At 56.2% G+C, this 24935-nt stretch overlaps 1 protein-coding gene across 1 annotated transcript; it reads left to right on the top strand.

Annotated features, from left to right (window-relative positions):
• The first annotated feature begins 3547 nt into the window (after positions 1-3547).
• Positions 3548-15295, top strand: WNT10A (Wnt family member 10A). Its single transcript, XM_060151289.1, has 4 exons — positions 3548-3983; positions 5070-5332; positions 11366-11745; positions 14181-15295. Exons 1-4 carry the CDS (start codon positions 3871-3873, stop codon positions 14676-14678), a joined length of 1254 nt encoding a protein of 417 aa, XP_060007272.1. The 5' UTR covers positions 3548-3870; the 3' UTR covers positions 14679-15295.
• The last annotated feature ends 9640 nt before the right edge of the window (positions 15296-24935 follow it).

Here is a 24935-nt window from a genome sequence, read left to right as displayed (position 1 = left end):
GGAAGTAGCATGATACAGTGCAAAAAGCCTAGGTTGCTAGCTTGACCTGGGTCAAGTCAGTTAACCTCTCTTAGCCTCAGTTTCCCCAGAATGAAATGAGGTTCCTGACAGCACATTGTGAGAGTGCTTGCAGTCGTTAAACTGCCACTCACATGTTAGCATCCATCTTCTGTGACCAGTAGAGACTGGGAACTCCAGCAAGAGTCTGGGAACTGCCTTCTGTGAAAGGTGAGAGTGATGGCCCAGGAGGCACCATTTTAACAATTATCCTGGTCCTCTTTAAGCTCAGAGATGGCTCTGCCCTTTTGCACTGCTGCCTGGGAGGGGGGCTGGAAGCAGAGCTCAGAAATGCCCCATCACCTCAACCCCCCCTTGCTCACCCAGCTGCTCAGCCCCAGGCACAGTCTGAGCCATCGAGGTCCCCCGCTGGCTGAGTGGTGGGGGAATGTGGAACTGGGGAGATGGGGGAAGAGCACAGAGGCACTCCAGATGTGTGCATGACCACATCAGGAACAGTTGGAACACAGGCAGATGGGTGGGGAGGCCGGCAGGAAGGCCCAGGATCAGCCTGAGGCCGAGGGCTCAGGAAGCATTTCCGCTTCCTTTCAATGACCTAACATACAGGAGTTTGGGAGACTGGAGCCGCCCTTACCTTGCTGAGGGGCCATGGTCCCTGAGGCCTGGACAATAGGACAAAGAGCTCCCTTATCAGTCTGGGGCTCCTTCCGTCTCTTCTTCATGAAGATAACCTTCTCTGGCAGGGCATCAGGACTGCGGCCGGGCTGGGCTCGGCTGGGGCAGTGAGGGTCCCACCTGTTCTCACCCTGGCGCCTCCCTAGCCCTCCCTTCCCTGCAACCTCCTACAGAGCCACCACAGCTGGAACCATTCTCCGCGCTGCCTTTCATCCCTGGTGCTCCCCCCAACCAGTGGCCCCTGTAATTGTGGTCTCAGGCGGTGGCTGCAGGGGCTGGGGCCAGAGCCCAGGGCAGGGCCAGGGCAGGGCCTGGGGGCTGCTGATAGGGGCTTGCCCATGGCATGGGTCCTCTGGCGCTGGCGATCCTGCTGCAGACACTCTGGGCTTCATCTTCACACATGCCAAGGCCGTGTGCCTACCTGTGCCCTCATCTCCCTGGGCTGAGGTGAAGCACTCCAGACGGGCACTCCCGGACCCTCAAGACATCAGGCCCGTACCATGCCTGAGTGCATGCAAGGCTTGGGTATTGTTTACTTCCTGGAGTTTTCAAAGAGAGGGTCTTCTCCCTCTCCCTTACACTTCTGTATTTCATGAACAGCGGAGGGTAGGGGAGCAAAAAACAATCCTCAGCCCATGAAGGCCAGAGGAAAAAAGAAATCAGCCACCCAGCCAGGTCAGTAGCATTTCCCAGGTGTGGTCCTCAAGAAAATCACTTGGGGCCTTGGTTAGAAATGCAGACCCCTGGGTCTTGCCCCTGGAAAGGCTGAGTCAGCTGCACGGGCCCAGAATCAGAATTTGCCTCAATGGCCTACCCGAGGGGATATTTACATCCGATGCATCACGTGTGGGAAATGCGGAGCAGTAGATGCAGATTAAGGAGGTCTGCAACCTGAATTATGAACTCATTCCCTTATCACATGGGGCCTGTTCCTAATCCTTTCCGGGCCTCAGTTTCCCCAACAGCCAATGGGAATTTGACTCCCAAGCCTGGCTTGTCCCTGCTGGTGCCCTCTGCCACTCTGGGCTCATGCCTCCTTCCCGGGTTGAAAGTGGTCCTGCCCTGCCCCTCCCCATACCCTTCCCAAACTCTAGATCCAAGCCGTCCCTGTCCCTGCAGCATGGTGGGGGAGAGTGGGGAGGGGAGGGGGTGGCTGGGGTCAAACAAGGCTCTGGCTGACGCAGACTGCTTCCTGCCCCCCCGGCTGTTTTCCTGCTGTCCAGCCAGACTGCTCCCCCCACTGCCCCACCCTCACCCCCAGCAGCCTCAAGCCCTTAATTCCCGACAGCTGCAGTGGCTGCCAGCAGAGATGGGGGAAAGGAGGGGGAGTATGCCGTCAGCCTGCTGTTGCTCAGGCCGCCCCCATCACCTGACAGTCTGGGGACAAGGAAGGCCCCACCCCTCTCCTTCAACTGCCCAGGGATGGGCAATCCCGGGAATGGGCCCCTTTTGTCTCAGAGCCCAGAGGCTCTGGTAGTTTATCCTTAAACCAGGAGGGGCTCTCTTCAGAGAGAGGGGGCAGTGAGGTTGGGAGGGAAGTGTATGTGTAGAGTGGGAGGTTTGTGCCCATTTTACAGAGGAGGATGTCAAGGCCACAGTGGGAGTAGGTTTCACTATCAGGGCCCAGGTTAGAACCAGAAACAGAAGCTGGAGCCTCTGTCCCCAACCCTCTGGCTCTCAGACCCTTACCTGAGTCTAGTACACTCATCCCATATTGAGGTGAGCCCAGTGTTCAGCTGGGGTGTGAAGGCAGAAAGGGATCCCAGAGAGGAGTGGGCCTGAGCCAGGAGGCTGGTGTTGGGGAGCTCTCAGAGGACCAAGTACAGCTGGCAGGGCCAAGGTAAGACCTGGAGCGTCTGTAGGCAGGGCCCAGGCGAGCAGTACGTAATGCTGGGGCCGCTGCTGCTGTGCTCTCACTGGGTTTGGTTCCAGCTCTTCCATTAACTTGCTGTGAGAACTTGAGTAAGTCATGACCCTCTCTGAGCTTCAGTATTTTCTTGTGAAATAAAAGGGGACATAATAAGATGACCTTGAAACACACTTTTAGGATTAAAAGGCTCTCTAATCTCTCCTCCTAGGGTGTGCCACCCCGGGGTGCTCTGCTCCCAGACAAGCATTCACTGGTGTCCCAGTAACTTTACCTTCATTGGCTCACTGACTAGATGAGGTTGGGCCTCATTAACCGCATTTCACAGAGGCAGCGGGTGGCTCAGTGTCCAGGAGGCACCTGTTGTAGGTCACACAGCGAACAAGAGCAAGATCTAGAGGCTGCCAAACCCCTTTGTAGGATCCCACACCTGCCTCGGCAGCCAAGCCTGGGAAGTCCCTCCTGAGGTGGGGGAGGCGAGCAGAGGGCCAGCCCCTCCCCCCAGCCCCTGCAGGTGTGTATACTGGGGGGTAATGGCTCCCCAGCAGCTGCGGCTCAGCCAGGCGCACACACCTCGCAGTAACACGCACCTTCCCACACAAACCAGCGAGCCGGCTCACTGGCACCGCCCTGTGCCTGATCGCACAGACCCCAACACCTCTCCTCGCCCCCACCCTCCCCACCGCTGCTCCCGCCCCGAATCCTGAGCGGACACAGTGGCCTCGGGACGAGTACACGCCTCTACCCGCACCCCCCTCGCCCCGTCGTCATGACGTCACGTGGGGTAGAGCCCTGAGACACACTGCGGGGGGGCGGGGAGGGAGGCGGCGGAGCTCCCCGAGCCGGGACAGTCACTCACTCACTGGGCGGTGGGGCCGGGCACAGACAGCGCCGCCCCCCCACCCCCGCCCGCCTCGCACGCCCTCGGAAGCGCAGGCTCACCGCGCTGTGCTGGGGGGGCTTCCCGGCACCCCGGCCTCTCGTCCCTCGCCCGCAGCACCTCCGGGCCCCCCCTTACCCTCGAGAGGCACCGGGAGTTGTTTCAGGGGGCCCTCGGGAAATTCCCCGAACCCCTGTGCCAGGAGGTGCCCGGTGAGCCCGCCCGCCCCCACCCCCCCGAGGGCGGTGCCCGGGGGCGCTGCCCCATGGAGCGGGGAGGCGGGCACCGTCTGCTCCCGGAGCCGTGACCCGAGTTGGAGCTGTGTGTCGCAGCCGCCCCGACCCCCGCGGATCATGCGCCGTCGCCCCTGGCTCGCCGGTCCCACCGGGCTGTGAGCCCCCCATTCCTGGCCCATCACGGCCCGCGCGCGATGGGCAGCACCCACCCTTGCCCCTGGCTGCGGCTCCGACCTCGGCCCCAGCCGCGGCCCGCGCTCTGCGCGCTCCTCTTCTTCTTACTGCTGCTGGCTGCCGCCTTGCCCAGGTGAGCCCTCACCTTATGCCCCGCCCTCCTGGAGAGCTGGGACCCTCAGCCACAGGGGCGTCTGAGCTCCTGCTGGGGCAGGGGACCCTGGAAGGAGGGAGGGACGGTGTCGCGGGAAAGTGCTGGTGACCAATGAAAGAGTACTCTCACAGGAGAGGGTTGAACTGGTGACAGAATAAGGGCAGTCCAGGGAGACAGGGCAGTGCCCAGGAGAGTGAGGGCTGCTAGAAGGGGAGGTGTGTGTTTAGGGGGAAGCAAGTGCCAACCTGGAGTCCCTGCTGTGCTGGGGGAATGCACCCCCCACCCCAGGAGTAAAACTCAAACTGCCCTGCTCCACCTTGCAGATCGCCCCCAGGTGGGGACAGGGGTTGGGGGCCAAATGAGGGTAGCCCAGGTGGGGTCAGTGAGAGATTGCAGCTAGAAGGGTCCTCAGTATGTGTGTGTGTGTGTGTGTGTGTGTGTGTGTGTGTGTGTGTGTGTGTGTGTGTGTGTCTGTTCGTCTGTCTGTGGTCGAGTGAGCCCAGCAAGCTGTGTTGTAAACAGCAGTCTGTGTGTGCACACGTGTGTGAATGCGAGGGCTCATGGATCAATGTATGTTAAGATGAACATGTGTGTGTACTTGTGAGTGTCTGTGTCTGTGTATAACTATGTCTGATGAAGTGTACGTGTGGGTAAGTGTTCCTGCGCCTGTGTGTCCACCTCATTGTGTGCGGAAGTGTGCCTGCCTGAGTGTGACTGTCTGAAACCTGCCGTTGGGGAGTGGTCTCCCGGAGACACTGCATATGAGAGCATCTATGCCTGGGGGTGTACTTATGAAATACTGTGTGTGCAGGCATACCGGACGTGTGTGCATTTGCACGTAATCTGTGTGGGTGTGCAGCTAGGTGGGTCGTGTTGGAGGGGATGTTGGTGAGAAGGTCGAGGAAAGGAGAATGTTTAGGGGTATACTGATGGGCTCAGCCTTCAAAAGCAGGGGTGGGAACAGAGGAATTATGGCCTTTGGGACAGAGTGTGTATAGTTAGGTGGGGCCCTCCCAGCCCCCGAAAACACTCACCCACCCCCACCCCCACCCCACATGCCTGCAGGTCTTCACCCAATGATATTCTGGGCCTCCGCCTCCCCCAGGAGCCCGTGCTCAACGCCAACACAGTGTGCCTGACATTGCCAGGCCTAAGCAAGCGGCAGATGGAGGTGTGTGTGCGCCACCCTGACGTGGCCGCCTCGGCCATCCAGGGCATCCAGATCGCCATCCATGAGTGCCAGCACCAGTTCCGGGACCAGCGCTGGAACTGCTCTAGTCTTGAGACTCGAAACAAGATCCCCTATGAGAGTCCCATCTTCAGCAGAGGTAGCTGCCCTTCACCCTTGACCTTCTGCCCACCCCACTCAGCACTTCCACTCCAGAACCTATCTGCCAGCCGTCCCCTAACCCACTCCCTCAAGCCGGCAACCTCCCCAGGTGCTCATCTGCCAGCCGTGCCGCTCTCCTGCCTCTTTCTGCTCTGGGAAAGTCCATGAGGGTCAGACTAATGGGGTAGATGTGGCTCCAGGCTGGGCTGTGTGGGGTGAGGGCAGCAGGTTTCACGCCTGAGAATTGAACTCCTGGGTTATCTGCCCTGAGACTGACGCTGCATATCTCAGGCCCAGGAAATATCCGTATCTGTTGCCTGCCTCAATTTACCCTCTACCTAGTAAACACCATGTAGAATGGAAGCCTGGGATAATGTACCCAGAATCAACATGAAGAGGGGTCAGGGACTTTTGCTAAATGGTGTAGTTGAGGGAAGCCTGGGCAGGTAAAACTGTACTTCTGCAGAAGCTCTTCCCAGTGGGGTTACACCACCAGCCTCTGTGTCATCCTTGCCACCCCTGAAAATCCTCTCTAAATCAGAGGCAATGGGTGTGTGCCTGCCTCCTGCCCAGCAGGCCTGATGGCCCTGGCAATTCCTCTTCCCCTCACAGCTCAGAGAAGCTGCAGCCCACTATCTGTCCCCCTCCCTGGACTTCTGGGTGACCCAGGGTCTACCCTCACAATCCCTTGAGTGGCTTGGGCTGGAGGTGACAGAAGGTTTTGTCACTCATTTCCACTCACACCCACCTCCTGCCCTGGTATCTTAGACTTTGACTCAGGTCTTTTGGGAAAGGTGGGGGTCCTGTCTCCTGGATGGGCCTAGCTGGGTATCTCTCTCTCCCCTCAGCTGCTTGAGTGGGACAGTGTGGGGACCTGGCTCCTTGCGACTTGTACAATTCTCAGGTGACAGTAGAGGAGGGGTACCCCTGTACCCTGTGGCCTTGGGGCCCAGAGGCTTCTGGGAGAGTCAGACTCTAATGTACCCGAACTTCAGAAAGAACTCAGAGTCAGGGGCCTTTCCCTTTCCACCAGGACCCCTCCTTGCATCCCCGGAGCCCCCAAGTCAGGGGCCACGCCAGCCTCCCCCAGCCCAGCCCAGCCCCGCCCCCGGCCGCCCGCCCCGCCCCCGCGCGCTTTCCCTCCTCCCGCCCCCGCGCGCCCAGGGCGCTGTTTCTCCCCGGCCGAGCCCAGCCCGACGCGTGTGGCGGCATGCAGCCGCGAACTAATCCCCGCGGGCATCGGCAGACGGCTCCCGGCCCCAGCCGCGTGCCTCTCAAAAAGGGCGCCCCCCTCCCCAGGCTGGCGCTCCCGCCCCTGAGCCCCTGAGTCCCTGAGTCCCTGAGCCCCTCCAGCCGTCTGCCCAGAGAGGCTCCCCGCGACCCCCGCCGGTCGGCCGGCCCAACTCAGGTCCGGCGCCCCGCTCCGGCCGCCCCCGCTGCCCTCTCCCTCGCGGACACGAAGTGACAGGCCACGGCATCTCTCCTGACCCGGCCGGGCCGCGCCAGCGCTCGCCGCCGCCGCCGCGCGCCCGAGCCCACTCGCTCCCCGAAGTCCGGTTCTCTTTCCAGCGCTCGGGCCCCGAGCTTGTTCCAGGTTCTGCTCACTGGGGGCTCGGGCAGGCATTGAGGTTCTCACCCCTGCCACTTCGGGTGAGGCGAGGCTAGCTCTTCATCCCTCTTCCCGGCCTCGGTGTCCCCTCTTTCCACTCTGGTCCTCCTGTCCCCTCTAGACTCTCAGGAGTCCCTATTGCTTCGCCCGGGTGAGGCCTGTTCGGGCTGGTGGAGGACACGGGGGGGCTTTGAAGCTTCAGGGCGAGTTCCGAGAGGTGGAACCCCGCGGGGCTGGCGCGGTGCCAGATGCTCCTGGGTTCACCTGCAGTTTAATAAGCGGGAGGTGAGCTGGGGGGACGGGTGTGGGGAGAGGTGAGGTGTGGATGCGGGAGACTTGCCACGGCTAGCCGGCGCGGGGCGGCGCCCAGCGCCGGGAGGGGATGGGACAGTGGGTCCTAGGCTCCCGCAGGGAGGCTGGCCTCCTTCCTTTGGCCTCGGAACACCGTCCTACCTCTGTGGTTTCTGCCCCCCCGCCCCCCACATTGCAACACCTCATTTCTACCTCTCATTCCTCGGAGGGGACTCTGGGCTTCTGGAAAGAAATTTCCGCTCCCTCCACCTCCCACCTCCAGGGGCCACCATTGCCGTGTCTCCCTCACTCAACACTTGTGGGATCATTTTTTTGGTCCATCTTGGCCCATCACCTCAAGGACTAGCTAAATTTGAATCCCATGGGGCCCATCTTGGTGGTAACCAGCCCCTGGACTGGATCCTTCCCCCAGTCTCCCTTATTTTCAAGCCACAGATTGTCCATCATGGGGTCAGGTGACCCCAGTTTCCCCCACGTGGACTATCAGGATGCCCACCCCCCTTCTGACCCAAGCTGCCAGTGGGGTTCTCTTAAAGGTGCACTCTGCCATGTTTAAAATTCAGAGACTGCTAGAAGGAGGTGGTCCCCCAGGTCTTCCATCTGAATGCTGTTACTGTCATCTAATTGTCCTGACACCTTCCCTGAGATGGGCTGGGCTGAAGGGATGGAGTTCTGACGTAAGAGGGAGACGGAAGTATTCTTGAGCACCTAGAGTGGGTGCCTGGGAAGCAGGACATACAATAGGGCTTTACCCAACCAAGGAGAGAGATGTGAGGGTGCTGGGCCCTGGGAGTTGGGGCACAGAGAGAGGGGCCTCTAGCGGGGCTAGGAACAGTCCTAAATAAGCTGTGAGAGGACCCCCCAGCCCAGGCACAGCTATGACCTAAGTGCCGAGGGCAGTGGTATCCCCAGCTTTCTGTTCTGAGGATCCACAGGGTTGGTGCCTCGATGGGTGAGATGCTGGACAAACAACGGCTACAGGGGAGCTCTTCATTGTGAGGACTAGAGAACCCCTCCATCTCTTACTCAGGATGCGGGGATCAGAGGGACATTTGGGGAAGGGGCTACTTTGGGCTGGGCTTGGGCACTGGAGTGAGAGGGGATGAGAGGACAGGGAGAGGCTTGGTGGAGGGGAGTGAGTAGGTTCACACAGCGGGCACTGGAGCACTCATGAAGTTTGGGTACTGCCCTCTCTAAGGCCCAGGCCCATTGAGAATGGATGGAAGGAGGGGGTTGCGGCTCTGCAGTAAGCCAGGCTCCCAGCCCAGGGGAACCCAACAATTTGAGTCCATCCTCTGCTCTCCAAGGCCCTGGCTCTTTCATCTCCCACCTCCCTTTTACATTTATCCTCAGGGAGTCTTTGTTTTATGCCTAGGTCTCCAGGCTTGGGGTATGTGGTGGTACTCAGATGGGGAGACTGAGGCACAGGCAATTCTATCCCAGGATTACTTAAGGTCCTATTATTCTCGTGGCACCCAATAAATTAGCCAAAACATATTAAGTACTTGCTGTGTGCTTGGCACTGTTCTAAAGCACTTTATCTGTACTTTAGTATCCTCAAACAATCCCCGTGCAGTAGGTCCTATCATTATCTTCATTTCCAAATGAAGCTAAGAGAGGTTGGTTAACTTGCCATTAGTCACACAGCTTGTATGTGAGCTGTAGAGCCAGGACTCAAATGCAGGCCAGCTGTCTTTAGAGAATGCCCTCAACCCCCTGCATACTGCCTCCCAAGCTACAAGGCCACCATGATTTCCTCCCATGTGCCCAGAGGTGAACTGGTGCAATGGAGGAGTAATCCAAGAAATGGAACTGATATGCACGCGCGCACACAACACACACACAAACACCTACCCGTGTTTGTGCAAACATGTGGCTACATTCAATGTCACCCCTAAGTGTTCCCACGTGCACACAACCCTCTCTCTCTCCCCAGCCCAGGCACATGAGCACCCACAGATTATTTGTGCACAGATTATTTGCACGGACGGAATGGAGACCAGACCTCTCCCCTCTCCTCCCTCTTTGACTTGAATGGGCAGGGCTCAAGCTTCTCTATCCCCTCCTAGCTCCCACTGGCTCGGGAATCCTCTCTCTTCCACACTTCCCTGCCCTCCAAACCTCCTCCCCCAGCCCCTTCCTGGCCGTTGGCTTCTTCCTGTAGCAGCAGCTGACTCCACTTAGATGCTGGCAGTCCCTGTCCCAGATCAAAGGCAGGGCGGCTAATTGTGCGTCTTAAGGAGCCCCCCACCCCCAGTGCTCCGGGCAGCCCAGCTGGCCAAGGCCCCTCCCCTCTCCCTCTCCAGCTGGCCAGATGGCACAGTGCCTGCATCTGCCCCAGACAGTCGGGGCCAGGACTGAAACTGGGGCCCTGAATAGGAGCGGGGGGCAGACCCAATGGGCTGGACTTCTCTGAGGCCTGAACGCTTGGATCAGAGGATGACCACACAAGCCCTGCCCAGTCACTCCTTCAGTGGCTGTGACAGCTGCCAGAGGCCATTAGGATGGTGTCTTTAGCTGCCTGGGGTAGGTAGGGGTGTTCTCTGTAGGCTGTGGGCTTTCTCCAGATTCCTCTAGGCCTGCCCTTGAATGTAACAGAGCCTGGAAAATGGTGTTTGGGTTGGCCCAGCACATTCCCCTGGACCAGCATCTTGCTCTTTCCTGGTGCCATGCATAGACAGGGCCATAGGACTGGGAAGTGGGCTACCTGGGTTTCTTACTCAGCAGCTTGTCTTCCCCAGAGCCAATGTCCTTCAGCAGAAGGTGGCCAGGCCTGCTGGGAGAGCTGGGGCTGTGTCCAGCTCCATAACTCCTGCAGCCTCGGGCATCTCTCCTGGTTGGCTCTCTGGGATCAGTGAGGCCTCCAAGTCCTCCCAGTCTTTGGAACTGATGTAGAAGGACCCAATTTTGTTTTGTTTTGTTTTTCTGAATCTCTGGCCTCTACCAAGCCATCAGCCTCCAGATGGGTTCTGGGCTCCCCCACAGGTGTCTATGGCACAGGTGGATTCTTCTCCTAGTGTGGGAGCTGTTATGACCCTTAGTTTCTCCCACTGCTTGAACTCTCTCAGGTTCAGAGGCTGGTCAGTAACCAGTACCAGAACCTGCCCCTCGCCGGTCCTTTCTCAGATGCAGAATAAGGAAGAAGCAGCTTGCAGGTCTCAGAGCCCTACCCTTCTCCGCAAGTAGGCCTCCCCCTGCCACAGGCCCAGAGGATGGCTCAGGCTTGGGAACACCAAGGAGGAAAGCAGTGTAGACAAGTCCTGGACTCCTGAGAGTGGCTCATCAGGGAGTCTTTGCACCCCTAAGCATCTCAGGAAGGCATCTACCTTAGCTAACCGTTCCTTCTCAGTGTTCAACACCGCTATGTGATTAACGCTGAGCAGGCAGTGGGCTCACCTCCAGCATCCTTCAAACAACCTCTTCAGCTGACCTCGACCAACCACAAGCTGGTCGGTGGCTGGTGGCTGGGCGATGCCCTTTTCTGAGGAGAACTTCTAGGATGTCCAGACAGGCAAAGGGGAAGTTCTGCTGGCTCTTTTGTTTGCCTCTCGCACGTGGCCATCAGACAGTGTTCTTTGATGGGCCTAAGGGGGTGGCTGCAGGCAGGAGATCTTGGGGCCGGGAACTTTAGGACACCTTCTCCTCTTACTTACCCTTCTGCCCATTAACATCTCCTGGGGCCCTGAATTCCATCACTGGTAATATTTTTTAGGTTAAAATTTGCCTTCTTTCTGCAGGCTTATCTTAAAATTGCAGATATCACATGAGAGGTAGTAGCTTAAGTCCCTGATGGTTAAAAAAAAAATTAATGTTTACTAGATACTTTCTGTCCAGCAGGAGAGATGTAGTCTCAATTCTGAACTTGCTAAGGGTGAAGCAAGGGAAAGGAGTTCAAAACGGAGGGCTGTGGGAGAGACCTCTCCCATTCCATTGTGTGCAGAACTTCCGGTGTGATTTCTGCCCCTCTTTGAATCTATGCCCTTGTACCAGATTCTCCCCCAACACTGGGCCTCTACTTCCTCTCAGTATGGTGAGAAGGTTGGGCAGGGAGGGCAGAGGGATGGGATGTGGAGGCTCCTCAAAGGCTGTTTCCTGTGTCTCTCTGCGCAGGTTTCCGAGAGAGTGCCTTCGCCTACGCCATCTCGGCAGCTGGCGTGGTGCACGCGGTATCCAACGCCTGCGCCCTGGGCAAGCTGAGGGCCTGTGGCTGCGACGCGTCTCGGCGCGGGGATGAGGAGGCCTTCCGTCGGAAGTTGCACCGCCTGCAGCTGGAGGCGCTGCAGCGCGGTAAGGGCCTGAGCCACGGAGTTCCCGAGCACCCTGTCCTGCCTTCTGCCAGCCCAGGCCTGCAGGACTCCTGGGAGTGGGGCGGCTGCAGCCCCGACGTGGGTTTCGGAGAGCGCTTCTCTAAAGACTTTCTGGACTCCCGGGAGCCTCACAGAGACATCCATGCGCGCATGAGGCTCCACAACAACCGAGTGGGGCGGCAGGTGAGAACCCCATCCCTCTGGGCCTGCTCCAGACCCCTCTGCCTAGGCCCCTCCCCTCCCCCAGGCTTATGTCTCCTCTGGGGACCACACCACTCTCCCTAATTCAGCAGCTTTCTCATTGCCCCCTCCTAATTCAGTCATCAGATGTGTTTTGGATAACTACTGTGTGCCAGGCGCTGGACTAGGCCTGGGAATATGGGGATAAAACAACCCCTGCCCTGGGATAGCTCCCCTTCCACTGAGCAGCCTGCTTCTCCCATCTCCTGCTGTGAGTAGTGGGGAGAGCTCTGGGCTGCAGTCAGGACCTCAGAGTCTAGGCCCAGCTTTGCAAGTCTGTCGCTCCCCCTGTAAAATGAGAAGGTTGAACTGCATCATCCATAAGGCTCCCCAGCACAAATGTTCCATGATTCGGTGCTTTCCTATGCTGGGCCCCCCCTCCTCTCCCAGGCTTTCTGTGCAGAAAGAGGGATTCCTGCAAAGGGAGATCCCTAGGGGCCACTGTGGTACTGTGTTATGTTGTCGTCCTCCTTTCTCCCCCCACCCCCCAATGTTCATACTACCTCAAAGGTCATTTATTTGAGAGAGAGAGAAGAAGAAGAAGGAGAGGGAGAGGGAGAGGAAGAAGAAGAGGAGGAGGAGAGGAAGGAAGGAAGGAAGGGAGGGAGGGAGGAAAGAAAGAAAGGGGAAGTAATAATATCCTGCATTTAATTTATTGAGTGCTTACTCTGTGTTAGGCACTGCCTGGAGCATTTTACTACATCCTATTTCACCCTTACACCTACCCATGAGGGTTCTATTATTAGCCTCATGTTCAGATATGGAAAGTGAGGCACAGATAGACTAAGAAGCTTGACGAAGGTGATGCAACAAGGGAGAAAGTGGCAGAGGCAGGATCCATCCCCAGGCAGTTGAGCCCTGAGCCCTTTTGTTCTATAGTGTAGTCTACACTAAGTTGCCTCTCTGGCCCTCAGCACCTTCTTTTCCTGGCTCTTCCACCCCGTCCCTTCTCTTGGCCCTGCCCAGCCTGCTCAGGCCTTGTTTCTGGCTTCCCCTCACTCTAGCTGGCACTTTCTCCATCTCACTCCCCTTTCTCCTGGCTTCTCAGCCCAGGCCAGTTCACCACCTTCTTCCACAAAGACTGGAGCTGATTCAGCTCTTCCATCATGACCGAGAGGTGACGTAAACTGAGGCATAGCCACCCTCAGGTCACGTCCAGCTCCCACCCAGTCCTGTCAGGTCCGTGCAGCTCTTTTCCCAAGCTTTGATACCATCCTAGCCCATAGCAGCAGTGCCTCCTCCTCCTTGTTAAACTGGTTAATTAATGGCTGCTGCCTGTGGGAAGCAGATGTTCTGGAGCTGTTGGCCAGGGGAGGCACGGGGCTGCTTTCCACGTGGTGCTGACACCACAGGCTGCACATACAAGCTGCAGAGCCCTTTAAGACTTGGAGGAACGGGGTCCCTCTCTTATGGCCCTACTGCCCAGGTTTGGGGGACCCAGGTCATTTTTTGGATGGGGGGCAGCGGGGGGAGGAGGATGTGGCCAGTTTCCTCTGGGGTCTCTGGTGAGGATGATGTGAAGGCGCTCTTTGGGAGGAGGCTCCGGAGAGCAGCCTGAGAGCTGGGCAGGGGCTGGGTACGTTGTATTCCTGTAACTAGCTCCCTTGGAGGCCTGGGAAACTCTCTCCGCTTTCATTGCCCTGGGGGTCTGGCTCTTTGGGTTCCCTTTGGTTCTGTACTCAGGTAGGGCCGTTGGTCCCTGTTGGTGCTCACTGTTTCCCAGGAGGAATGGTGGCGCTCAGCTCTGGGCAGAATAAGCACCAGACAGTAGAATGGGAGAATGGGAGGGGGCGGGGGGGAGGGGGAGGAGGGGGTGTCTTCCCAGCCCCTGGCCCCTCTCCTTAGGCTCCCTGAAAAGTGCTGCAGGGCCCAGAGGAGTTAAGGTGCTTCTTCAGCCTCCCCACAGCCTCCGCTCACTGCCTGGAGTGAGGCCAGAGGCTTTGGGGCTGGGATGTAGTGGGGCCAGCACACCCCAGCTCCTGGTCCTGCGGGTTGGAAGGAGAGGGAATTTCCCTGAGGATCTGGGGTCCCCCCTCAGGAAGCAAGAGCCTAGAGCCCCAAGGGCCCCCCTGCAGCTGCTGGGAAAGGCGGGGGGTGGGGGGAGAGGAGGGGAAGCAGGAAGGAGGGAATTCCCCCAGGGTCTGGCCGGGTGGGAGGTGGATGCGAGAGCAGCAGAAAGGTAGGCAGAACTCTTCTCCTGGCCGCCTGGTTTAGGAGCTGTGCCACCCACCCACCCACCTGGGGCCTCAGCTTTTGCCTCCGTTCAATGGGGGTTGGTTTCCAGAGCCTCTGAGAGTCTCGAGGGCCGGTGTCTGCGACGGGAGGAGGCCAGTGGGGCTGGCCGCGGGCGTCACCCCTCCCCGTGCCTCCCTCTGCAGGCGGTGATGGAGAATATGCGGCGGAAGTGCAAGTGCCACGGCACGTCAGGCAGCTGCCAGCTCAAGACGTGCTGGCAGGTGACGCCGGAGTTCCGCGCTGTAGGGGCACTGCTACGTAGCCGCTTCCACCGCGCCACGCTCATCCGGCCGCACAACCGCAACGGCGGCCAGCTGGAGCCGGGCCCCGCGGGGCCACCCTCGCCAGCCCCGGACATTCCGGGGCCTCGGCGCCGCGCCGGCACCGCCGACCTGGTCTACTTCGAGAAGTCGCCCGACTTCTGCGAGCGCGAGCCGCGCCTGGACTCGGCGGGCACCGTGGGCCGCCTGTGCAACAAGAGCAGCGTGGGCCCGGACGGCTGCGGCAGCATGTGCTGCGGCCGCGGCCACAACATCCTACGCCAGACGCGCAGCGAGCGCTGTCACTGCCGCTTCCACTGGTGCTGCTTCGTGGTCTGCGAGGAGTGCCGCATCACCGAGTGGGTCAGCGTGTGCAAGTGAGCGGACGGCTCGCCTCCCTCTGCCTGGTCCTCTGCAGCTTGCGATGTTGTCCGGGCAGCGTCGCCTTGGTTCCTGGGAGTGGAGGATGGACCACAAAATCTTACAGGAACCTCCCAGCTCTGAGGTCGTCAAGACGGCAATCACGGGACAGTTCAGGCCCGCTCAGACCCCCTGCTCACTTCTGTGGCCTCCAGGACCGGTTTGCCTCCCGGGTCTCTGACCCAAGCTCAGACAGTTCCGTTGGGCTGGCGGTTGCCCCACACTCTAGGGCAGTGTCAGCCAGGCATCCTCTGGGCCTGCCTCCTTTTATCTCTTCACCCCTACCCCTGGAGGGGGAGGGAATGAATGGAAGCTGATGGGGAGGGGGAGGAGGATTAAAAAGAAGAAATGGACATCACTGAGCTGAAGTGATTCTGCGGAGGCCTCAGACACCCTCCCCCACTGGCCTCTGTCCCTCATCATTTAACAAATATTTATTTTTGCACTCTTTGTGGCCTGGCACTCTGGGGGGGACGAGAGGTGCTGGGGATACAGATGTGAATGCGAGATACAAGACCTGCTCTCTTGGAGTTTACATTCGGGCTGGGGAAGATGAACAGTAAACAAGAAAACACACAAACAAGGTCATTTCAGACAATGCTATGTGCTGTGAAGAAAATAAAGCAAAGTGCTGGATGTAGAGTGATTTGTGGGGAGTGGGGCCCCTCTAGATAAAGCTACTGGTTGGGGAAGACCTCATGCTGAGACTACATGAGGAGGAGAGCCATGCACAAATTGAGGGTAAGGGCTTTTCAGGCAGAGGCCATGTGAATGCAAAAGCTCTGAGGACAGAAAGATCTCAGGAGGAGCAGCAAAGAGGCCAGTGTGGTTGGAGTGAAGAAATCAAGGGACAGATTAACAGCAGAGGAGCTGCTGGAGGGGGGTGGGGGATGGGGAATGGTCACATTATGCATCCTTCCAGGCCAAGGTAAGGGATTTTATGTAAGAGGAATGGAAACCTTCAGAGGGTCTTAGGCAGGCAAATGTCATGGTCTGATTCCCACACTGCTTGCTGCCTGGGGAACTGAAAGGCAGGGGACAAGTTGACAGCAGGCGGCCAGTTAGGAGACTACAGCCATCTTCCAAACCAGAGATGAGGCCTGGGCTAGATGGAGGCAGTGGGGAAGTTGGCAAGGAGCTGGATCAGGAGCCCTGGATGCCAGAGCTCCAGCTGTCCACCTTGTGCCTGAGCCCTCTGCCCACAAGCCAGGACGAGTGTCGGCCAGTAGCACCCGTCGGCAGGTACTCTGAGAGGAGTAATCCTGGGCAAGACCCAGCCCAACCCAGCCAGCCCAGCGCCCCAGGGAGCAGGTGGGGCTAGGAGGTGCGGCCTGGAGAAGGGTGGCAAGGGAGGGCCAGGAGACTCGCTGTCTGGATTCTGGTCTCTTTGAGTCCAGGCAGGGGAGGCGGGGTATGTAAGTAAGGCTGGGGGTGGGGGGATATCCTTCCTGGGTCTCTTGTGCCCCCAGATCCCCGGCTCAGGATGTCCCTTGGCAGGTCAACCAGCCCCTCCTCCATACCCCCATAAGAACGCTGCTAAGCTGGCGGCCTGGGTCCAGCATTGCACTCTCCTTGGCTCTCAGATCTGATGTTTTTCTGGAACAGACCCTCAAGGAGGAGGCAGTGGAGAGGGAGGTGGGGTCAAGTTCTTGGGGAAAGAACCCTTCACCAACTTCATCCGGGCCTCCTGCTGCTCACAGTGGAGAGTCCTGTGCCTGCCTCAGTTCACCCCAGAGTGGCACCCTTCTCGATGAACCAACCAAGGATGAAGTCTTGTTCCTTTTCCCAGTTGCCAGCCTACCTGCATCTCCATACTTCCCTGGCCCTGACGCATGTCTCCCTACCCCTGGGTAGGGCTGAGAAGGAAAGGAGGCTCTCATGGTGATGCACGCCTGCAGGCCCACCACCTGGGAGACTTGCCCTCATGCGCTTGCCCTCAGCTCCCTTCCCTCCAACTCCTGCATCCCAGCAGCTCTCAGACATGACTAAGGCAGCAGGACATTTCACATGCTCAGTTCTGCTGCCTCTGGAGAGGACAGGGTTTCTCTCCCCATCCCCCTAAAGACAGTACCACAGGCAGGCGGGTGAGAGTCCCCCAGGAGGAGGGGTGGGCAGGAGCAGCCAGACACACCTGCTTCATTCCTTTCCTCTTGTTCACCCAGGAGAAAGCTTTGGGGGCTGGGTTCGCTGCCTCCTCCCTCCCTCCCATTCAGGGTAGGAGGGAAGGGAGGGGCAATGAAGGCCTGGGGGGGTACTCTCACCCCCTGCCCAGCCCCCAGCAGTGTCCACTACAGCGTTAGCTGTGGTTTCAGCCTCCTCTGCCTTCCAGGCTTTAAGAGGACAGAGTTGGGGGAGGAGAGACTGAAGATGAGAGACGCAGGATGAGGGCTGGGATAATGAGGTAGGAGCTGTAACCCTGCAGGGCGTGCTGCCTCTAGAGGGAGGGGTGGGCTATGGGGTGGGACAGGGGACTGGACACCAGGCTGTGGGGGACATATCCCAGTCAAGTCAAATCATGGTGATCTGATACATGCTAGCTTTACCTGTAAAGGGAGAGTGGAAAAGTTGGAGAAGGAACAAATAGGGTGTTGCCCACCCCCATCCTTTCTCTGGGCCTGAAGCTGACTAGAGTCTGGACCAAAGCTGAACCCCACATTTGAAAAGGGGTGTATGGGATTTGGTTGACCCTAAAGGGAGATATGGAGGTGATAAGTGGTGGGAAAATGGGGCCCAAGAGGCCCTGGGTTTATGCACTCTGGCTACGAGTGAGGCAGAAATCAATGTGCTGGTTGGAAATAGGGGAAATGGGCTGAAATAAAGTGGGACGGTGGAAGTAAATAGGAGGAAGAACTTGCCAAGAGCTAGGAGAGGACCAAGGTTCAGATTTGGAAATAAGAAGAGAGGGTGGACCAGACTTCACTCAGAGGGGGAGGAAGCCATCCCCACCCCCAACACCTTTCACCTTGAGGGACATTGGGCCAACTCCTTGCAGGAGGAAAAAATAGCATGGAGCCTGGATGGTCCCAAAGGGAAGAAGGGAGGGAAGTAAGAGAGAATGAGGTGGTGGATAGATCAGCAGGCAGTGGTGGGTTAAAGGTCAGGGAGAGGCAGCCAGACTGGGGTGGGGATCACAACCCAGGCATCCTGCTTTTTTGTCGCCCAAGGTCCCAGGGTCAGAAAAAAGAGGGAGAGGCAAAGGTAGAGGCCTCGGCAGCTGTAGGAGGGCCAGGTGGGTGAGAAATGAGGTCAGGGGCATCCCGGCCCTCCCTCGCCTTCCTCCGAATTAATGCGCCCCCAGCTAGCCCCCGGCAGGGGGCCTTCCACGTTGGAGCTTGGCCAGGCCCTAGTCGCGGCCTCCCTCCACCCCTCCCACCCCCCCTTCTCATGTGGTTGCCGGCAGCTGCCTGCGGTCGCCCCAACTCCTGCGCTCAAGGCACGGGGACTTTCCAACAGGGGAAAAAATGACTTAATGAGAGTGGGAGCCGGGGCGGGAGGGACAGGTCCCTGTAATCACCGCTCTGCTGTGGGGCCTACGCGCCTCCGGGCCCTTCCCTGGCTTCCTGCTGCCAGCGCCCCCCTCGGGCTCTGCGGGGGGAGGGGGACGGGCTGGCGCAGGGGATCCCTTTTCAAGTTCCAGGCTCTTTGGGGGCTCCGGCTGCCTTTGTTCCCTAGGCTTGCCCTGCGTGGAAACTGAGACGCCCCGTGGTCCCTCTCTGGACTTTGTCCTTGAAGTTGGGGGGTGGCAGTCCTTCCCAGGAGCCACGGTCCTCTGCTGGTGGATTAGAGGGGTGCGGGATCGTGGAGAGCCCTTTGCCACTTCGCGGCTGCGCACTTCCAAACGCCTCCGGTTGCTGTGGCAACCAGGGCAGTTGAGGTGTGTCCGCAGGGCTGGGAGGCGCCCACCCCACCCCCCTTTTCTCGCAGCCCTCCGGGCCAGGCCGGGCCGCTGCGGTGCGCGGGGGTGGGGGTGTGCCGTTACCATGGCAAGGGTGCGCTAGGAGGGCACATTCTTCCCCAGGGTGGGAGCGCCTCGGGGATACGAGAAGGGGGGTGATGGGGGCAGCAGAAAGGGGAGGCTAGAGGGTCAGAACGAGGGAGGAGTCTCGGACAAGACGCTCCAGGGCTTCTGGGGTTGGGATGGGGAGTTTGGAATCTGCCCTCGCCACCCCCAGATCTCCGGAGATGTCCCGGTCCTCCCCCCTCACTCTCGCTGGGGTTCAAGCCCCTAAACCCCGTTTCTGAGGAAGGGATCCGAACTGCCGACCCCGAAGGTCTTTTGGCTTCCTCCGAGGTCTGGTTCGCCGAGCTAAGTGTCCATCCCCTCCCCCCGCAAGCGGAGCTGCATCCCAGACTGCGACCCGAAGCCCTGCAATTAAGCCCCTCGCCCTCCCCTGCGCCGCCCGCGGGTCCTCTGCCCGGCAGGGCCTGCACCGCCAATTACAGCATGCGCGCAGCAGCTGATTACTCCGGAGTCCAGGAAGCGGCCGGGGTGGGGACCTCAGCAGGTCCAGGCGGCGGGGTCCCTGGGGTAGTCCCCGGCCAGGGGTCCTTCACTGGAGCTTCGGGCTGCGGCCCTCTAGCCCAAAGTCTCCGCTCCAGACAAGACGGGGAGGAGGGTCTACTCGGTGCTCAGTCCTGCGCTGCCTCAGTTCCTCCCTCCTCGAATGCACACTGCACCCAGGGCAGAAAGAGCGCAGGGAGGGTGTGTGTGTGTGTGTGTGTGTGTGTGTGTGTGGGTGTGTGTGTGTGTGTGTGTGTGTGTGTACGCAAGAGTTCAAAGACCTCAAGGCCAGGTCTCTTTCCTGCCGCAGACGATCGCGTGGGTCTCTCCTGGCCCAATGTCCCGCCCGGTGGACCCGGCTCTGTTGTGCTGAGCTAGCCCCAGGGCGGCTGACAACCGGTATCGCACTTTTCTGGGAATCGGAAAACGGCGCCCCCGCTGGGCAAGAGGCTCCCGCATTTCTACCCCACAATGCAAGGCAGTCCGGGAGCCTGCGGGGCAGCGACGTCGGGTATTCTGCCACCTTTGCCCCCTGCCATCCCTTCTTCCCTCTCCCCTCGCCCACCGGTCTGCAGTGGCTAGGGTAGAGCTCAAGTCTCCCGTGGTCCAGCTTCCCACATCTTGCCGGCAGCTGGGACCCGCCCCCTTCGAACTGCTGTGGACCCAGCGCCCTCTGTTGGTGCGGAGCCGCGGCGCACCAGCTTTCCGGCCTGGATCTCCAGCTGCCGCCGCCGGTCTGGGGTATCGCTCCAGTTCCAAGGATTTGGGGTTCCACCCATTTGGCGCCCCTTGCCGTTGGGTACACCCCACCCTCTGCCTCACGTCGCTCCCAAATCCGACTTTTTGGGCCCTTTGCTCTTTGCCGGCCGCGGCCTCTCTGACTCTCTTTCCTCGGTCTTTGCGTGCTCAAAACCTTGTCCGGCGACCTAACTGTCCCCCAACCTCCCATCCTCTCTAGTCGTCCAGGCTTCGAGGGCAAGTACTGAGGTGCGATCTCTTGGAGCCCAATGTGAAAGTCCGCAAATAGGAACATGATTACATAAATCGCCGCCCATCTGTTCAATGGGATTCCTCGCAGTGCCCTTAAAAATGAGGTGGTTTGAAGTATATTTAGGGACTGAGACTGAGTGTTTGCTCTTTATGGGGGGGGGCGTGTGTGTGGAAGGTACAAAATAGCACAGGGAAGGATCCCTCCTTTATCGCAACAAAAATTATAGATGTCATTTGCATTTTTAAAGTCTAAAGTAGGCAGTAAAACGCTAACAGAAATCATTTTTTGGATGATGGAATTATAGGTGGTTTAAAATTTGTCTCTATTTTATCTACATTTTTCGTTTATCTATAATGAACATGTAATACTTCGGCACAATAAAAATTCCATATCCAGAATATTTTTGCCCAAAATGTGAGAATCGAATTACATCATTAGAATACATTAAATTTTAAAAAGAACCCTTTAAAAGTAGGAATTAGGGAGACCTCCTGACAAGAGCTAATATGATTATGTCATTGGGATTTTCTTTTTAAAATCATAAAACTTTGTAGGGAAAGCAGGCTTCCAACCTCTGAACTTCAGGGCCTAGGGAACTGAGAAGTTGTTAGAGGGTCCTCAAATCCACATGCATCTCCAGTACTGTTGCGAATTGAACCGCTGATTTATTGTACTGTGTGTGTATAAAGATGCTGTCATGATTAACAATATAGAAAATAATTTTAATACCTTTTTCTCAGTCTTGATCCTCTTTGGTCTCTTTGCAGCACTACACTTCATTAAATGTCCTCCCCTTAGACATATTCAATCCTTTAGTCCACGTGTTTGATGTTGCCCTGCCTAGTTCTCTCATTCTCCACTGCCTCAGGGATTCCATTCACTCTTTCCTTCTCTTTTTTCTTTTTATTTGGTGTAACAGAAAAGTTACAACAATAGTACAAAGAACTTTCCCCTTCCCTGAACTTGAGAATAAATGACCTACACAATGCCTCATCACCCCTAATACTTTAATGTATATACTTTAGTGTATATTCTCCTACATAACCTAATACAATGCTCACAATCAGGAAATTGACATTGATACATTAATACTGTCTAACTCCCAGACCTTACTGAACTTTCATCAATTGGCCTAATGATGAAAAGATCCAGTCCAGAATTATTCATTGCATTTAGTTGTCATGTCTTTCCAGTCTCCTTCAGTCTGAGACAGTTCCTAAGATTTCCTTTACTTTTTTTTTTTCTTTTTTTTTTTTTTTTTTAAGATTTCCTTTACTTTTATGACCAGGATGATTTAGAAGGTTACAGACCTATTACATTGTAGAATGTCCCTCAACTTGGGTTTGTCTGTTGTTTCCTCATGATTAGATTCAGGCTATACAACTTTATGCAGCAATATTACAGATGTGAGTGTTTCACTCATTGCTTCATTATTTATTCTGATGCTTAGAATTTCCCAGACTCGGCCAGCTGCCGGGCTGGCTTCTGTCACCACAATTCTTTGAGTACTTCCTTACTTTTTGGCACAACAAGATGTTCAGGGCTCATCTTGTACTTTCTCTGCTCAAGTCCTGTAATCAGCCATTTCTCCAAGGGACTTTGTTTCTTTTAGTAGAGAATGGTATTTAGAAATCAAGATCTGGGTGCCAGGTGTGCTCATTGTTCTTGGGATATCACTGCTTCCGGGCCTTTTATCGAGAGTGCTAGGAAATTTGTGTATGATTAAACACACATTATCTATCTATCTATCATTTATCAAAGTATGTAGAAAACCATGTGTTCACACAATGCCTTCAATTCCCATCCAACACTATAGGATTTATTCTAATTTTCTCCCTTTTTATTTGTGTAACTTCCTTCTCCCTTCTTGTTGGAGTAATCCCTTTGTAAGTAACATGTTCCTGACTGCTGCTGCCGCCCCCTCCACTCACCTTGCAGACGTCCTCTTCTCGCATCTTGGCCTTGATAACCTATGACAGCCTAATGTCCACTCTGCCCCCACATGGATGCTTCCCTTTGTTAGCCCCACATCATGGCTTTTCAGCCAGAAAAACTAGTTCAGAAAGGCGGGCAGGCAGGAAGGCTGGAAACAATTTTACTCTCCTGAGGCTTAGAAATACTTCTCAATCTTTCCTATTCAGTAAATGCCAGAGGATCTTCCTGTTGAAAACTCTGGAGGCACTGGACTCCTTTATTTCTCTGACGCCTCACATCCAACCCATCAGCAGATCTTGCTGGTTCTCCTTCAGTTTATATCTAGAGTTTGGTCACATGTCGTCTCCTCCGTCATTGCCATCACGGTGCAAGAGACCATAGTCTCTTGCCTTGAATGACTGCAATTATCTCTTAGTTGATCTCCCTGCTTCTGCCCTTACAAACTACAAGTATACTCTATACACAGCAACCAGAGTGATCCTTTTGAAGGATTAATCATGGAGTGCACCTCCTCTGCTTAAAATTGTCCAAACTCTTCCTATTTCACTCAGAACAAGAGCCAAAGTATTTATAACGACAGGGCCTTACAAGATCTGCTCCCTACCACCTGCACCTCTACTTCTGCCCTCCTTCTACTCTGCCCTCATCAATTTTGCTTTAGCCACACTGACCTCCTAGAAGTTCTTTGAACAAACCAAATTGTCCAACCTCAGTGTCTTTGCACTCATTATTCTCTCTGCCTGAAATATGTTTCCTCTAGAAAACTACATGGATGTTGCCTCCCTGCATTCAGGACTTGACTCAAACATCTCTTTCCAAGAGGGGCCTTGGGCTTCCCTGGTGGTGCAGTGGTTGAGAGTCCGCCTGCCGATGCAGGGGACATGGGTTCGTGCCCCGGTCCAGGAAGATCCCACATGCCACGGAGCGGCTGGGCCCATGAGCCATGGCCGCTGAGCCTGCACGTCCAGAGCCTGTGCTCCGCAACGGGAGAGGCCACAACAGTGAGAGGCCTGCATACCACAAAAAAACAAAAACAAAAACTAAGAGGGGCCTTTACAGAGCATCCTATCTAAAAGAGCAGAACGTCTCTTACCTTTACCTTCCTTTATTTTTCTTCAGAGTATACATCACATATTTGGCGTATTTGTGTATTTGTTTACTGTCTGCCTCTATGCTCTATAATGGAAATTCTGTGAGAGCTGAGACTCTCTCTCTCTCCCCCCTCCACTTGCTTTCTACGGCAAGAATGGTACTGAGTACATAGTAGGTACTCAATAGATGTAAGTGAATGAACGAATGAAATGTCTTTGAGAATGACTACCAATCTGTCTTTAGGCCCAGTCTTCCTTTGTAGGATCTTTTCTGAAGTTCCGGCTAAACATGTTTTGCCATGTGTCTGTGGCACCACAAACTAAAGCTTAATCAAGGCAGTTTCATGATCTCATGTACGTATTTGTTAATATAAGGAATGAAATTTTGTTTTGTTCACTGATGTCTTCTTAACGCCTAGAACAGTGCCTGACATAGAGGAGGCACTCAGTGTTTGTTAAATGAATGAATGAATGATTTCCCCCTCAAACTAGTTCCCCCTGGCTTGCTTCTTCTCTTTGTAACATCATCATTTTCCTAGTTACTAAGGCTCAAAACTGTCAACTTGGGCTTTTCCCTCTCCTTTCTTTTCCATATTCCGTGAGTGGCCAAAACCTGCCCATTCACTCACTTCATCGGCGCTGTCAATATCATAGCTCATCACACACTCAAATGTCACAACGGCCTCCCAACTGGCCTCCTCAATCCACCTCTGTCAGAATTTTCAATTTTTCTCTCCCCTAAAGTGCTCTGATCATGTCATGTCCTCTGGCTGAAGCTTTCAATGGGTCTTTGTACCAAATAGGGCTCTTAATTGCAAACAGTAGAAATGGACTCTGGTTCACTTAGGTAGAAGAGGAATGTACTGGAATGATATCAGGCAGCTCACAGAATTGACAGGAAGCCTCAAGAATCAGGCTCAGGAAATAGGCAGGAATCAAGAGAAGCTAGGCCGCCAGAACCTTATTCAGGTCTTGCTCAGAAGCAGCCTGATTAGGGGGCTGCTTCCTCTGGGCTCTGGGCTCTCACAAGGCCACCACCACCCTGAGACCTGACTGGTGCTGCCTCGAATCATAAACAGTCATCTGCTTCCTGGGGTCACTTGTCGAAGATTCAGAGTCCTGAGTGGGGTCATCAATTTGGCACACTGTTGAGGTCATAGTCCTGTGACCTTCCTGCCAGGGGTCAAGGGATGTCTCACTAAGACATCCACTAAGGACGCTACTCCAACAGAGGAAGGAGGCTCAGATGCTGGGCAGCCTAAGAACCCAGTGTGTACCCATATACGGGTTCCTGAGCATGTCACTGAAGCTCTCCACCATCTGCCACAAAGCACCACCTCTAGTTTTTTCTCCCTTGCACAACATGTTCCACTGAAGCAGGATTACATGCAGTCCCCTGAGCTGATCCTTCCTGCCTCAGCCCCTTGTAGCAACTGATCTCCAAAGATGGTTCCTATTGAACCACTCTTCCTGATATTCACACCTAAGTATTGTGTCCTGCCCTTGAATCTGGGATGGCCTGTGATTCATCTTCATGGATAGCATGCTGTGGAAGTGACACTGCATGACTCCCAAAGACAGGGCATAAGAAGTCTTGCAGAGGTTTCCCTGGTGGTGCAGTGGTTAAGAATCCTCCTGCCAGTGCAAGGGACACGGGTTCGAGCCCTGGTCTGGGAAGACCCCACATGCCACGGAGCAAC

This window comes from Lagenorhynchus albirostris, chromosome 6 (assembly GCF_949774975.1).
Source record: "Lagenorhynchus albirostris chromosome 6, mLagAlb1.1, whole genome shotgun sequence".
NCBI classification, from domain to species: Eukaryota; Metazoa; Chordata; class Mammalia; order Artiodactyla; family Delphinidae; genus Lagenorhynchus; species Lagenorhynchus albirostris.
This window is presented reverse-complemented; position numbering and strand designations above follow the sequence as displayed.

Coding starts and splice junctions, on each gene's coding strand:
- WNT10A (XM_060151289.1), top strand. CDS start 3,871: ATGGGCAGCACCCACCCTTGCCCCTGGCTGCGGCTCCGACCTCGGCCC. Junction 3,984..5,069: donor CTGGCTGCCGCCTTGCCCAG/GTGAGCCCTCAC, acceptor ACATGCCTGCAG/GTCTTCACCCAATGATATTC. Junction 5,333..11,365: donor GAGTCCCATCTTCAGCAGAG/GTAGCTGCCCTT, acceptor CTCTCTGCGCAG/GTTTCCGAGAGAGTGCCTTC.